This window comes from Molossus molossus, unplaced genomic scaffold (assembly GCF_014108415.1).
Source record: "Molossus molossus isolate mMolMol1 unplaced genomic scaffold, mMolMol1.p scaffold_m16_p_2, whole genome shotgun sequence".
NCBI classification, from domain to species: domain Eukaryota; kingdom Metazoa; phylum Chordata; class Mammalia; order Chiroptera; family Molossidae; genus Molossus; species Molossus molossus.
The window spans coordinates 97368138-97383191 of NW_023425355.1; the positions used below are offsets into that span (position 1 = coordinate 97368138).

General features: G+C 37.0%; 1 protein-coding gene across 1 annotated transcript in view; it reads left to right on the top strand.

Moving 5' to 3' along the window:
- Positions 1-15054, top strand: part of WNK3 (WNK lysine deficient protein kinase 3) — a 104630-nt gene that overhangs the window by 15526 nt on the left and 74050 nt on the right. The window contains 6 exon segments of the mRNA XM_036271444.1: positions 717-889; positions 1906-2126; positions 2831-2988; positions 5081-5169; positions 9337-9556; positions 14233-14527. Coding sequence (XP_036127337.1) covers positions 717-889; positions 1906-2126; positions 2831-2988; positions 5081-5169; positions 9337-9556; positions 14233-14527 — 1156 coding nt within the window.

Consider the following 15054-nt stretch of genomic DNA (forward strand, 5'->3'; position numbering starts at 1 on the left):
TTTGACTATTACCTTTTCTCTTTTTTAATTTTTAAATGTTTTTATTTAATTATTTTTTAGAAAGAGAGGCAGGGAGAGGGAGAGAGAGAGAGAGAGAGAAAAAAAAAACACATCAATGTGAGAGAGAAATATCAAATTGGCTGCCTCCAGTACATACCTTAACCCCAGTGCCCGAACCTAAAACCTGGGTATGTGCCCTGACCGGGAATCGAACTGGCGACTTTTTGGTGCATGGGACAACACTCAACCAACTGAGCCACTCCTGCCAGTGCCCTTTTCTTATTTTTAGATATTGTTTTTCTTTTCCAGCAAAGGACACTTTATTTATTTTTCCAGTTTTATTGAGATACAATTGATATATAATAATGTATAAGTTTAAGGTGTATAACATAATGATTTGATATATGTATATATTGCAAAATGATTACCACAAAAAGTTAACTTTCAAGATATGTTTTTCAAAGTATTGGTTTATTATGCAGGTGGGTCTATAACATAGTTATGAAATGTAGCCGCTGCTGCATTGCTGTATGGGAGGAGTCAAAGTCACTAACAAAGGATATCAGTGATTATATAGGTCCTGAGAAAAGAATTGACAAGCAAAAGTAAATACATATATAAGTAAATATAGTTAAGTAAAGCAACCATTTGAGTGGTATTACAAATGTGCATGAGAATTTCTACACTTTAATTTGGAATTTGTTCCTCCATTCCAGGATCGGAAATTAACCAAAGCTGAGCAGCAAAGGTTTAAGGAAGAAGCAGAGATGTTAAAGGGTCTCCAACATCCTAATATAGTTCGATTTTATGATTCCTGGGAGTCTATATTAAAAGGAAAGAAATGCATTGTATTAGTGACCGAACTTATGACATCAGGAACATTAAAGACGTAAGTTGACCCTGATAGTGCTAATGGAGTTCTTTTTGGAAATAATTTTAAGGAGTCATAAAAGTTGCTTGCAAAATAACACTACTTGATTAAAGAACTTGTAGAATCTGAATCTAGTGACTGTGTTTCAGGGCAGGTTAAAAAATTAGGATGTTAATGAAGTTTGTTAGAAAATACTATGTTGAGAAATTAATATTTGTGGGATATCATAGGATTTTAGAATTAGAAATCATTATAGAGATAATATAATGTCATTTTGTAAAAGATACGAAAAAGTTGGGGGTGTGGCCAGGTTCACAAGTCTAGTGAGCAATACTATGTCATTATAGTCTATTGTTTTATTTCTGACCACAGTTTTTCATTTGGTGGTGTAATCACTTATTTGTAACTATTAAATGTGAGATATACATTTTCTGTTTCCTAGTATCCTTGCACTAAAATTTTACATAGTTAAACCCCCTGGTGACTCTATATAAGCAGTTATTAGGAAGTATAGAAGGACTTTCTTTTTAAAATTGTGCTGCCATTCACAAAAGGCCACTCTGATTGAAATGAATCTTGTTTTGAATTAAAAATACTAAACTTGGGCCCAGCCAGTGTGGCTCAGTAGTTGAGTGTTGACCCATGCGCCAAGAGGTCATGGGTTCTATTCCCAGTCAGGGCACATCCCCGGGTTACAGGCTCAATCCCCAGTAGGGGGCATGCAGGAGGTGGCCGATGGATGTTTCTATATCTTTCTACTTCTCCCTTCCTCTCTCTCTAAAAAAAAAACTCAATAAAAAATATTTTTAAAAAATACTAAACTTGGTAGTATGTCTTTTCTAAGAATGAAGCCTTAGATTTTAAATTTTCTTTAAAATTTTTCTTGCCATAACAGACAATAAAAAACAACTTAGTGATGGTAATTGTAGTATGGCACATACAATGTCTGCTAGCTTAAATGATTTACCATAATAGTGCTCATATGATAAGGTAGGTATATTTATTAACATGTGGTCTTTTGTTTCTTTATATAGGTACTTAAAACGATTTAAAGTCATGAAACCAAAGGTCCTAAGGAGCTGGTGCAGGCAAATTTTAAAGGGGTTGCAGTTCTTGCACACTAGGACCCCTCCTATTATTCACCGGGATCTGAAGTGTGACAATATTTTCATCACGGGACCTACTGGATCTGTGAAGATTGGTGATTTAGGCCTAGCTACCTTAATGCGCACATCATTTGCTAAGAGTGTCATTGGTGATTAACATTTCATAGTTTATTGGTTGGGTAAAGAGCGTTGTTAATTGCATATGTCTAGAATAGGGAGCAGCAAACTACAGCCCATGGGCTAAACCTGGCCCAGCTGTCTATTTTTGTAAATAAAAATTTATTGGAACACAGCTATACCCACTTGTTTGTGTATTGTCTATGGATACTCTTCAACTACAGTGGCAAAGTTGAGCAGTTGTGACAGAGGCCATATGGATAGCAGAGCCTGAAATATTTACCATCTGGCTATTTACAGAGAAGTTTGCTGACCCCTGGCCTAGAATGTGAATTTGCTTTGAAATATCTTATATATTGCCTTATTTTGGAGACATCCTAGTGTATTTTTTTTGTGGGATATATTTAAGATTATTGAAAGTTTCTGAGAATTTAAGAAAGAATTTACTAATTTAATTATGAAAAATTTCAATAACTAAGAAGGACAGAAATAAAAACAAGTTTTAGTGATCATTTCTAATCTTGACCATTACAGATTGTACTTTATAGTACAGGAAGTTAATGACATTCTTTAAGTGCTTTATGTATATACATCAAGTATTCAATAAATTTTCTATTTATACATTTCTTTTAGGGAGCAGAAATTAACTCAGATAGTCCTTACGGGAAAAGGAAAGTAATCTTTGTGAATAAAATTTTCTCTTTAATAAAAATGTGGTTGTGGTGTTATTTTGTAGGGACTCCTGAGTTTATGGCCCCAGAGATGTATGAAGAACACTATGATGAATCTGTAGATGTGTATGCTTTTGGAATGTGTATGCTGGAAATGGCTACTTCGGAGTACCCTTATTCAGAGTGCCAAAATGCAGCTCAAATATACCGTAAAGTAACTAGTGTAGGTATAACTTTATTATTTTTATTTCACAAATTGCCATATTTTCAGTTGAAATTGGTTTAAGTCAATTTAGTAAAACCTAATTTTGGTTTAGTTCTGTATAACAGTGCTAAATTAAATATAATTGTAATGAAAAGCTTTAGATTCATGCTACATACCTATACTCTATTGGGGTCATAGCAAATGCTCTGTATTAGTATTTTTGGGAAAACATAGATATATCATCTATATCCATTTGTTTGTAAAGAATTTTTAAATATTTATTAGGTGGATCTCATTTTCCAAAGCTGAACAATAACGATTGGCCCAAATTGTTTTGAAAATTTCTTTCCGTTCTAAAAGCCTGATTATGAAAGGGCATTTAAAATACGGTTCAACAGATAAAGTATCTGATTCTTACTATGCGTAAATTTTTTAAAATTGCAAGGAATACAAAGATGAATAAGTGTTTGCTACCTACAAAGAGCCTACATTTTTAGTAGGACAGTAATATAAATTCACAAATAATTATAAAAATAAGAGGATGGGAGTATTCTAAGGGACGTGATGGAGGTAGAAGCAAAGTGTTAGGGTTGTTCAAAAGAGGTCTACTTCTTATCCAACTGGGTGGCTCAAGATAGGCTGGGAAAGAGATTGCTAGAGTGTTTCCGGTAACTAATGCTAAGAGATACTGTTCCTAAATGTGTGCTGTATACTATTTTCAGTTTATAAATGATGAAACAGAATCAGAGGTTGTGACTTATCCAAGTTCACACAGGTACTACCAATGGTAGATTTTGACCCCAAGACTGACTCCAGAGGTTTGTGTAGGGAGACAATAAGAAATAAGGCCAACCCTGGCTGGTGTGGCTCAGTTGGTTGTAGCTATGTCCTGTACACCAAAAGGTGGCAGGTTCACTTCCTGGTCAGGGCACATACACAGGTTTCAGGTTTCATTCCCAGGTCAGGGTGTATGCGGGACGCAACGAACCAATTGATGTTTCTCATATCGATGTTTCTCTCTCTTCTTCCTTCTTCGCTAAAAAAAAAAAAAAAAAAACCTCAAAAAATAAAAGAAATAGTCCAATGTCCAGAATATGGGATATTCTATAGGACAAGTGATTTAGTTTCTCTGACAAGTCAATTTGATTGTTGATTGCTTCTAGCTATTCTAGAGGACTTTGAAATAATATTGATTTGGAATATTTGCAATAGAGAAGCCCTTTTTAGGAATTTTCAAAAGTGTTTTTTAAGTATTTTTTTAATTGATTTTTTTTTTTTTAGAGAGAGAGAGGAAGGGGGAGAGAGAGATAGAAACAAACATTGAATGGCTGCCTCCTGCATGCCCCCTACTGGGGATTGAGCCTGCAACCTGGGAATGTGTCCTGACCTGAAATTGAACTGTGATCTCCCAGTTCATGGAATGATGCTCAATCCACTGAGCCACACTGGCTGGGCATCAGAAATGTTAAAAAAAATTTTTCCCTTTAGTGACTTTTAAAGGGAGAGGGAGAGAGAGGTAGAAACATCAATGAGAGAGAACATTGACTGGCCAACTCCTGCATGCCCCCCAACTGGGGATTGAGCCCATAACCCAGGCATGTGCCCTGACTGGGAATCGAACTGGTGACCTCTTGGTGCATGGGTCTACACTCAACCACTGAGCCACACCAGCTGGGCCAAAAATGTTTTTTAATAACATTGATTTTCTTTTTTCTGATTTCAAAGAATACTTATTATATTTTTCTATTTGGGGTTATACTGTATGTACATTTTGGGATATTTTTTCCCTACTTAATGTTGCTATATGAGAATTCTCCATGTTATTAATTACTTTGAGAACTTTAAAATTTCAATATACTCTTAGCACATATATGTTGCCTAACGTGTAATTTTGGCTCGTTGATTTAAGATTTACAATTTCACTGTTATCAGTAGAACTATGATAAAAATCTTTGTTTAAAGACGTTAAACTTATACTGTATGTATATATTTATCTCATTTAAAACCTGAATATAGTTTACTGGTAAAAAAATCATTATTTTAATAAATTTTATATTGATTTGGGCTTTCAATTTCTTAATTTGTGACTAGAAATCATTTCTTCTCCCAGGGCATAAAACCAGCCAGTTTCAATAAAGTCACTGATCCTGAAGTGAAAGAAATCATCGAAGGCTGTATTCGTCAAAACAAATCTGAAAGGTAGGTGCAAATGTAGTAAAATAATATAACTTATGGGTGCCTTTTTCTCTTCCTTACACTGGGTTATTTTCTGACCTTTGACTCATGCTTGGTATGACTTTTGAGTGGAAGCCAAACCACACTGTCTTTAGTAAAGTGCATATTGTTTACAATTTTAGACTTTGATATCATCTGCTAAATTTACCTTGAAGGAACATTTGGGTTGTGTTTGTGTGTATTGTGACAAGCTTTCATCACATTAAGGCATCAGTTTAAGTCGGTGGGTCCCCTTCCCACATGTTAACTTGCTTTTGACAGTTGATTAAGTAGAGAGCTTCTGCAGTATCACCTTCAGGTAAGGACTTAAATGTTTTTTTTTATGATAGTTTAAAAAAAATTAACCATCAACTCACTAGGTTTTTTTGTTTTTTGTTTGTTTTTGTTTTTTTGACCATGTGTCCTTATATGATGATGGTAAAGTTGATAGGGCTTTTTTTGTTCAAGAATTAGTATTCTAAATTATATGTATCAAAATTCGTGTCTTGCGGACGACTCCCTTTAGCTTTAGCTTATATGTTGTACAGTTGATGACTTAAATTGATTATGGTTAATAAGGTGTCAGTTCCTTTATAGAAATTATTTCCATAGCATTTTATCGACTGTCCCCTGTTTTTATTATTTTTTTATCTAAGTTTTGTGTTGCTTATCTAAGAATACATAAAGCTACTAAGTAAGGTAAGGCCTGTTTAATTGTAGTTTTATTACAGAACATTCTTAGTGTTTGTACCAACAGGTCATATCTAGGTATATATTTGTTTTCATTATGGTAATATTTATATAACATAAGATTTACCATTTTAGTCATTATGTGTTGCAATTCAGTGGCATTAAGTGCATTCACATTATTGTACAACTGTCACCACTGTTTCCAGAACTTTTCATCATCCAAAGCAGAAATTGTTTCCATTAAACAACTCCTCATTTCCTCTTTCCCACAACCCTTGGTAACCTCTATTCTATCCTCTACTTCTATGAATTTACTTATTCTAGGTACCTCATATAAGTGGAATCATACAATATTTCTCCTTTTGTGTCTGGCTTATTTCACTTACCATAGTTTTCAAGGTTGATCCATGTTGCAGCATGTAGAATTTCTTTCCTTTTTTTTTATCCTCACCCGAGGATATTTTTCCATTGATTTTCGTAGATAGAATGGAAGGGAGGGAGGGGCAGAGAGAGAAAGAGAGGGACAGGGAGAGAGAGAGAGAAACATCCATGTGAGAGAGAAACATTGATTGTTTGCCTCCCACACAACCCCAACTGGGGCCAGGGATCAAACCTGCAACCCAGGTATGTGCCCTTGACTGGAATTGAACCCACAACTCTTTAGTCTGTGGGCTGATGTTTTAAACACTGAGCCAAACCAGCCAGGGCAAGAATTTCCTTCCTTTTTAAGGCTAAATAATATTACACACACACACACACACCATATTTTATTTATTAATTTTTCTGCTGCCAGACGCTTAGGTTATTTCTACTTTTATCAATTATGAATAATGTTGCATGAAAATTGCTGTACAAGTATTGTTTGAATCCCTGCTTTCCATTTTTTTTTTGTATAAACCTAGGAGTGGAATTACAAGATCATATTGTAATACTACGTTTGATTTTTTTAAGAGCCACCCAACTTTTCCCACAGTGGTTGCACCATTTTGCATTCCCTCTAGCATTTTAGGAAGGTTGCAATTTCTCACCATCCTCATCAACACTTGTTATTTTCTGTTTTTTTTTTTTTTGTTTTTTTTTTTGTAATAGCTATCCTAATGGGTGTGAAGTGGTATCTCATTGTGGTTTTGATTTGCATTTTTCTAATGCCGATGATGTGTATATTTTCCTGTGTTTATTATCCATTTGCATATCTTTGGAAAATGTCTATTCAAGTCCTTTGCCCCCTTTTAAATTGGGTTGTTTGTTTTTGTTCTTTTTGCCTTGTAGAAGGTTAGGCATGCTTTTTTTAAGCAAGGCTAAAAATACTATGTTGAAGTAGCCAATTTAGTTTAGATTCTGATTGTTGTTGGTATAGCATTTTAATTGCGATTTATGACCAAAGAACACTGGAATATTCAAAAGGATTCATGGTATATTAGTTTATTGGAAAGAGCACAGGCTTCATTGTGCGACTAAAATTCAAATCTGGATTCACTTAACCAATGTGACATTGAACAAGTTACTTAACTGTTACTCAAAACAGGTAATATTTGATGATTAAAAAGATAATGAATGCATATAAGTTACCTAAAAGAATAATACGTATTTAATGAATAGTATCATCTGCTTTTGCTCTAATTATTCCTTAGTAAAATACTTAGGCAAATTTTTCATTGAAAGGCAGAGGGCTTAACTTGGTTGTGCCTTCTTAAACACATCTCACCTTTTAAAAATAATTACTCTGGCCCTGGCCGGTTTGGCTCAGCGGTTAGAGCGTTGGCCTGCGGTCCAGAGAGACGTGGGTTTGGTGTCCGCTAAGGGCATGTACCTCGGTTGCAGTTTGTCCCCAGCCCTAGTTGGGTCGTGTGAGAGTCAGCCACTCGATGTGTCCCTTTCACGTTGATGTTTCTCTCTCTCTCTCTCTCTCTCCTCGGGTGAGGATTAAAAAAAACAAAAACAAAAAAAACTAATTACTCTGAGCAAGATTATTCTTTATATAACACTGTCTTAGTTAAGTATTTGTCTTTTGATCACTAAAAATGTAGGGGGTTTAAATCCTTAACTTACAGGATAATGTGTTATCAATATGCTTTATCTGTTTTAAATAGCACAGGAAGGGCTTTTTACGTAGACATTATAAAATACATCAGTTTTAGTTCTCCCTGGCCTGTAATACAGACAGATTAGATATTATCTATTTGTTTTAGAAGTTTGTCAAAGGAAAGGAAATTAACTGCCCCAGTTTGTAAAAGAATCCTTTAAACCTCTGTACTTTTTTTTTCTTTTCAGAGATGGTTAATCCCTGATATTAGGCTAGTTTTTTTTTTTAAAGAAGATGACTCCCTTTTATTTATTTATTTATTTATTTTTATCCTCACCCGAGGACATTTTTTCCATTTTTTGTTCAGATACAGTGGGAGGGAAAGAGAGGAAGAGAGAGAGAAACATGGACGTGAAAGGGACACATCGTGTGGCTGCCACCCGCACAACCAACCAGGGCCGGGGACAAACTGCAACCGAGGTACGTGCCCTTAGCGGGAATCGAACCCAGGTCTCTCTGGACCTCAGGCCGACGCTCTAACCGGCCAGGGCTAGACTAGTCTTGTATCCATTGTATGTATACTTTGGCCTAAAACACTAGACTTATGTGTTTTAATTTTTTTTTTCTATCCTCACCCGAGGACATTTTTGCATTTATCCTCAGAGCAGGAGGGAGAGAGAGAGGAAGAGAGAAACATCAATGTGAGAGAGACACATTGACTGGTTGCCACTCACACAACCTCAACCCCCAACCAGGGCCAGGGACAAACTGCAACTGAGGTCCGTGCCCTTAAGGGGAACCAAACCCGGACTCTGGTCCGCTGGCCGACGCTCTAACTGCTGAGCCAAACCAGCTGGCTAGACTTATGTGTTTTAAGAAAACCGTGGAACTTTGCTGACCTAAATTATAAATTAGCTTCACCCATGGCATTCTCTAAGGAATGACGTATGCTGAATAGATTATTGCTAATGAAGTCTACAAGTTCTATTTATAACTTTTGTAAAGAGTTTGATCTTCTAATTTACTTTAGAGTTTATATATCTGGAAGAGTTTTTCATTTCTTTTGCAGAGAATCTGAGTGTTAGTAATTTAATCCAGTGGTTTAGGAAAACTACTTAATTCACATAACATGTACTACAGCACTGCTCCAGCTGTCTTTAGGCATACTTTTAGGTATGTTAAACTTCAGTATCTAGATATGTTACTAGTAATAATCTTTAATTAAGGTCACTATAAATGCATGTTAGTAGGATTTTTTTTTTTTTTTGCATTCTTGGTAATAATGAGTTAGGAATAATATTTTTTGACATGGCAGATTAATGGTTTAATTAATAGAAAATTTAAAATAGATTGTTACTCTGATACAATTAATTATAAAGGTTCTATACCTTGCTTATAATTGGAAAAATTGATAATGAGATATGTATTTTGTTTATTAGGTTGTCTATCAAGAACCTACTAAACCACGCATTTTTTGCTGAGGATACAGGACTGAGGGTGGAGTTAGCAGAGGAAGATGATTGCTCAAATTCATCCCTGGCTTTAAGACTTTGGGTTGAAGACCCTAAGAAATTGAAAGGCAAGCACAAAGACAATGAAGCTATTGAATTCAGTTTCAATTTAGAAACAGATACACCTGAAGAAGTAGCATATGAAATGGTAAGTGAATTCTACTGCTATTTCCCTAACCCCTTATGGTAGCAGGATTGATTTCCTTTCTCTTTCTCATTGCTTTCTTTCTTCTCATTTTCTCCTTTTCTCTATTTAAATTGATATTTTACTATGAAATGTATCTCTACAGCAGGGTATATTAAATTTATATGTTGAGTATGAAGACTGACAATACAGAACAGAACACGACTGGTATCTTCGAAACCACCTGTGTGCTCCTCCCAGTTGCATTCCCCTTCTGCATCACCATAGGCAGTATCTATTCTGACTTTTGTGTTCTTCATTCCTTTGCTTTTCATTATAGTTTATTGAAGTAATATATGGTTTTGTTTTGAAAAGCTGAGTGGCAAGCACACACCCTGCTGGTTACTGAAATTACTCTCAGGTGAAGATGCCCAGGAGAGGATGAGCTGAACAGTCTCTCAGTCATAGTCTGGTTTAGCTTCCCGAAGGGTTTACAAGAGCTGCTTCTGGGGAAGTCAGTGGGTGAGTCACGCGTGAATCCACAGTCAGTGCACCGGTGGAGCTGTTGTGTGGACTAGAAATGAGTTGTCTGGTTACAATATGGTTTGACAGAAAGTGGGTCTCTCTATCTACTTGTAATCTCCCCATACCCCCTTTGCCCCCAAGAGTAGATGACAGCAGGTAACTTCTGTGGGGTGGATGCGTGTCCACCCCCGATCCAGGCTGCTGCAGTGCTTGGAGGGAGGGCTAGCAGGAGCTTCGGCAGCACGTGGTCAAGGTTAGCCAAGGACAGGCACTAAAAGGCAGGCTCACCTGGGCATCCTGTCCTCAGGTTAAGAATAAGAATGGGACCGCGGTAGTGGGGATCTTGGAGATGAAAGCCTTTAACACATCTGTTTTTCTAGTGACACTGTTCTAATCTGGAATGATTGCCTTGGACATCTGGTGTACAACTCTCATCCTGGTATTTCCCTTTACTGTCTTCATAGACCTCTCTGCCTCTCTCCTATATTAGATTTCATGGTTCCTAAATCTCATCTTGCTCTTTCTTGGCTTACTGTTTTGTTTTACTGTCATACTTCCTCTGTTAGCTGTTTTTTGTTTGGTTTGGTTTTGATTTTTTGCATTTTAAAACTTTATTTCAACATAACTATACTTACAGAAATACATGGACCAAAAATTTGGTATGTAGTTTAGGCATTAAAAAAAGGATTTGCAATCTGTTTTGTTTTTCTTATCCTCTGTTAGCTTCTTAAGAAAAGGTACGTGGGAGATAATTCTTTGAGACCTGCATGTATAAAAAGTGTCTTTATTTTATTTTCATATTTAACTGATTATTCTGCTAGCTAAGGCATTTTAGGTTGGCAACTAAAAAAATTGGAGTCATTGCTCCAAGCATTTTTACCTTTCAGTATTGATATTGTAAAGTGTAAATAAAGTTGTTCTGTTTTCTGGATCTTTTACATGTGATCCACTTTTCTCTCTGTGGAAGCTTGTAATGTCTTCTTTTTCTTCTCAGTATTCTAAAATTTCACATTGCTATGTCTTGATTTGAGTCTATTTTTATCACTTACTACATTGGATACTCTGGGCCCTTTAATATGGGATATTTCTTGAAGTGTTTTATTGATGATATTTTCCCCCTTGTTTTCTCTTTCTGGAACTGTTATTATTTGGATGTTGGACCTGTTGAACTGTTTCTCCAATTTTCTTATCTTTTCTATTTTCCATCTTTTTGTCTTTTTATTTTTCTTTCTGGCAGATATTATCAACTTTATCCGTTGAGTTTTTCATTTCTGCTATCATGTTTTTAATTTCAAGAGTTCTTTTATATTTTGTTCTGTTTCTTTTTTAGAGTACAAAAATCCTGTTCCTTGTTTTGCTGATGCAATATTATCACATCTTTCTGTAATGTTAGTAAAGGGAGTGCTTTTGACATTTTTTTTCTCCCTACGTAGTCTCTTTTCTCCAACTTGTTTTTTCCTTTGTTAGTTTTATGCTCCATCTTCTTGTTAGAGGCTTTTCTCATATTTCTGGTTATTCTTGGCCAGCTGTTCATGATTAATAGTGGGAGAGTGTATTTGTTTTTTACTGCTTTGTGACAAATTATTACAAACTTAGTAGCTTAAGATGACACTCGTTTATTATCAGAAGTCCTGGTGGGCTTGCTGGATTATTATCTGTTTGGAGTTTCACAGGCTGAAATCAAGGTGTTGGCTGCCTAGGCTCTCATCTGGAGGCTATGGGGAAGAATCTGCTTTCGGACTTATCCAGGTTGTTGGCAGAAAATGTATTTCCATGCCGCTGTAAGATTAAGGTCTCCATTTCCTTGCTGACTGTTAGCCAGGGGCCACTTTCAGCTCTTAGAGGCTGTTCTTCAGTCCTTTCACAGGTCCCCACTTCATCTTCAAAGTTAGCAATGGCATGCTGTATCCTTCCAGTGTCACCAGTTGGTAAAAGGCTTACCTACCTTAATATCAGCTGTGCATAGCAGTGATATCTCATCGTATTCACAGGTTTGAGGATTAGGATGGGACATCTTCCAGGGGCCATAATTTTTTCTACCACAGGGACTAACAAGCCTATTGGACTATATGATTGCTTCTGTCAGACTTATTAACTTTGACGTCTACTGTAGGGTATCTGGGTGGGCCATTAATTGGGGAATCTCTGACATCAGTATTTGTAGGTCTTTCTTCTTGTATTGACCAGATCCCTAGAGAAGCATCTTTCAATGTACTTCCTGGAGGGTAAGGGTCTGGTTACTGGTATTTTGGTAGCCAAGTGGGAGTTTCTGCATATGGCATTCAGCATGCATGCAGTCATTTGACCTTTGTTTTCCACTTGGTAGCCATATCCTCAGCTGTGCCTCGTGTTCCATAGTCCAGAGATCCTCTTTTACCCTCTCCAGAGAACTAAACTTTAGTCTTCTCCATTAGAGGAGAAACAATCACTAAAAGGTGTGGAATGGAGGGTGGGGCACAAGGACCTAAATATCTGCTTCTCAAAACTCTTTAACATAGTCTTCCTTAAAAAAAAAAAATTTTTTTTCTTTATTGGTTTTAGAGAGAGAGGAAGGGAGAGGGAGAGAGAGATAGAAACATTGATGAGAGAGAACATCGATTGGCCCCCTCCTGCATGCTCCCCACTGGGGATGGGGCCCACAACCTGGGCATGTGCCCTGACTGGGAATGGGACCGGTGACCTCTTGGTGCATGGGTCGATGCTCAACCACTGAGCCACACTGGCCGGGTGTCCTCTTTATTTTAATCATCTCTTTTGACTTTACCCAGTTTTAGAAGTACCTGGGGTACTACCGGTCCCTGCGCCTTATGAGTATTATTCAGCATAAATGGCAATGAGCTTCAGCTTTCCCTAGTTCACCTTTTTCAAGTCAGCTAGGTCAGTTAATACTTATCTATTTGTTTTCCGTATTCAAAAGAGTCCAAAATATTTAACTGTTGTCTTTCTCTTATTCTCCCTGTCCTTATGGATTTATAACTTACAAAGCCATTTACTATGGGGTTTTTTTTTAGCTTTCAAAGGGAGTGAAATTAAATATATGGACTCTAATTAATTAATATTTTAATTATCTTTCAACTACCGTGAAGTTTCCCTAAGTCTGCAGACCCCCCAAGACATGCTTTACAAAGCAGATTGTAGGACTGGGAATGATAGGCCCTGGCACCTCCTCCAGTCTTTTCTGTGACTCAGCCCTGTTCCTCTCAGACAAGTCCTTACCTTCTCTTCTCACTTCTCTGATGCCGAATAAGCTGTAGTACTTTGTTATTAGCATACTTCCCTCTACCTAGAGAGTTGATCTCAAAACTTCATCTCCACTCAATAGCCTGCAAGTTCCTTTTCTGGGTTTTAATCCAAGTCTGAGTTTACTTTCCTCTGTGACACTTTCTCTACTTCTTCTAGGAGGCACATGCTCCTCTAGGGGCTTTTGTGACAGCTTGTTTCTACTTCTTATTTCATTTTCAGTTAAGTTTGTCTCTGTCCCTCCCAACCAGGATGTGTGCTCATATAGGGCAAAGGGTTAACTTAGTCACCTATATGTCTCTGGAACCCATTGTAGGCATTCAGTGGTGCTGAATGAAGAAACCTTTTTAATGTCACAAAAATTAATGGCAGTCATAAATGACCTGTAATAAGACTGCACATACTGAAACATCAAATTATTTGCTTGTTTGGTTTAAGGCCAGAGTTATTTTAACAATTCTTGGTGATACTATTGTTTTTCTTATGCTGAATAAAGGTTCTGACATTTATGTATGTCTAACTAAGAAAGAACATAGAGACTAACTGCTATTTAATAGCATTTGGAAATTTGGGGCACAAAAATAACTCCACTAGTTTAAAAAAGAAAAGGTTAAGTAAAAAAAAAAAGGGAGGCCCTGGCCGGTTTGGCTCAGCAGTTGGAGCGTCGGCCTGTGGTAGAGAGACCCGGGTTCGGTTCCCACTAAGGGCACGTACCTCGGTTGCAGTTTGTCCCCGGCCCTGGTTGGTCGTGCGGGAGGCAGCCACTCCATGTGTCCCTTCACATCGATGTTTCTCTCTCTCTCTCTCTTCCTCTCTCTCCGTCCCGCTCTATCTGAACAAAAAATGTCCTCGGGTGAGGATTAAAAAAAAAAGAAGGGGGGGGTTAAAATCTTAAATGTTAAAGATGTAGTTTGCTTATTATGTTTTGTTTGTAGGTCAAGTCAGGATTTTTTCATGAAAGTGATTCCAAAGCTGTTGCTAAGTCCATTAGAGACCGGGTGACCCTGATAAAGAAGACAAGAGAGAAGAAGCCGGCTGGCTGTTTGGAAGAACGCAGGGATTCGCAGTGCAAGTCTGTGGGCAATGTTCTCCTTCAGCCTCAGAATACAACTTTGCCCCCTGCTCCTGCTCAGCACGCCATGGCTGAGTGTGAAGAAACTGAAGTTGATCAACAAGTTCGACAACAGCTTCTGCAAAGAAAACCACAGCAGCACTGCTCCTCTGTTATAGGTAACACAGTTACAATTCAGAAAAGCAGACAAACCCTGGCCGGTGTGGCTCGGTTGTTTGGGTGTCATCTCATGCACAGAAAGGTTGCTGGCTTGATTCCAGGTCAGGGCATATACCTGGGTTGCGGGCTCAATCCCTGGTAGGGGTTGTGCAGGAGGCAACCAAACGATGTTCTGCTCTCACATCAATGTTTCTTTCTCCCTCTTTTCCTTAAAAAAAAAATCAGTAAAAATTAAAAATAAATAAATAAAAGTAAACAAATATGTAGTTATATTCCCTTATCTTTAAATAATACTTTTGTATTTTTTCAAAGCATTCTTTTATCTATCATTTTATCAGTCCTTTTACAAAATCCCTGAAATAGATAAGCCAGCTAGTTTTATTTTAAAATTAAGAAATTGTTCTGTTAAGTGACTTGTCCAAAGTACTAATGGCATAAGGATTATAACCTTTTTACCATTTTAAGGGTCTAAAATAAATTAATAAAAAAATTAAGAACTAAAGATATGATTCAGTCTTTAAGGAGG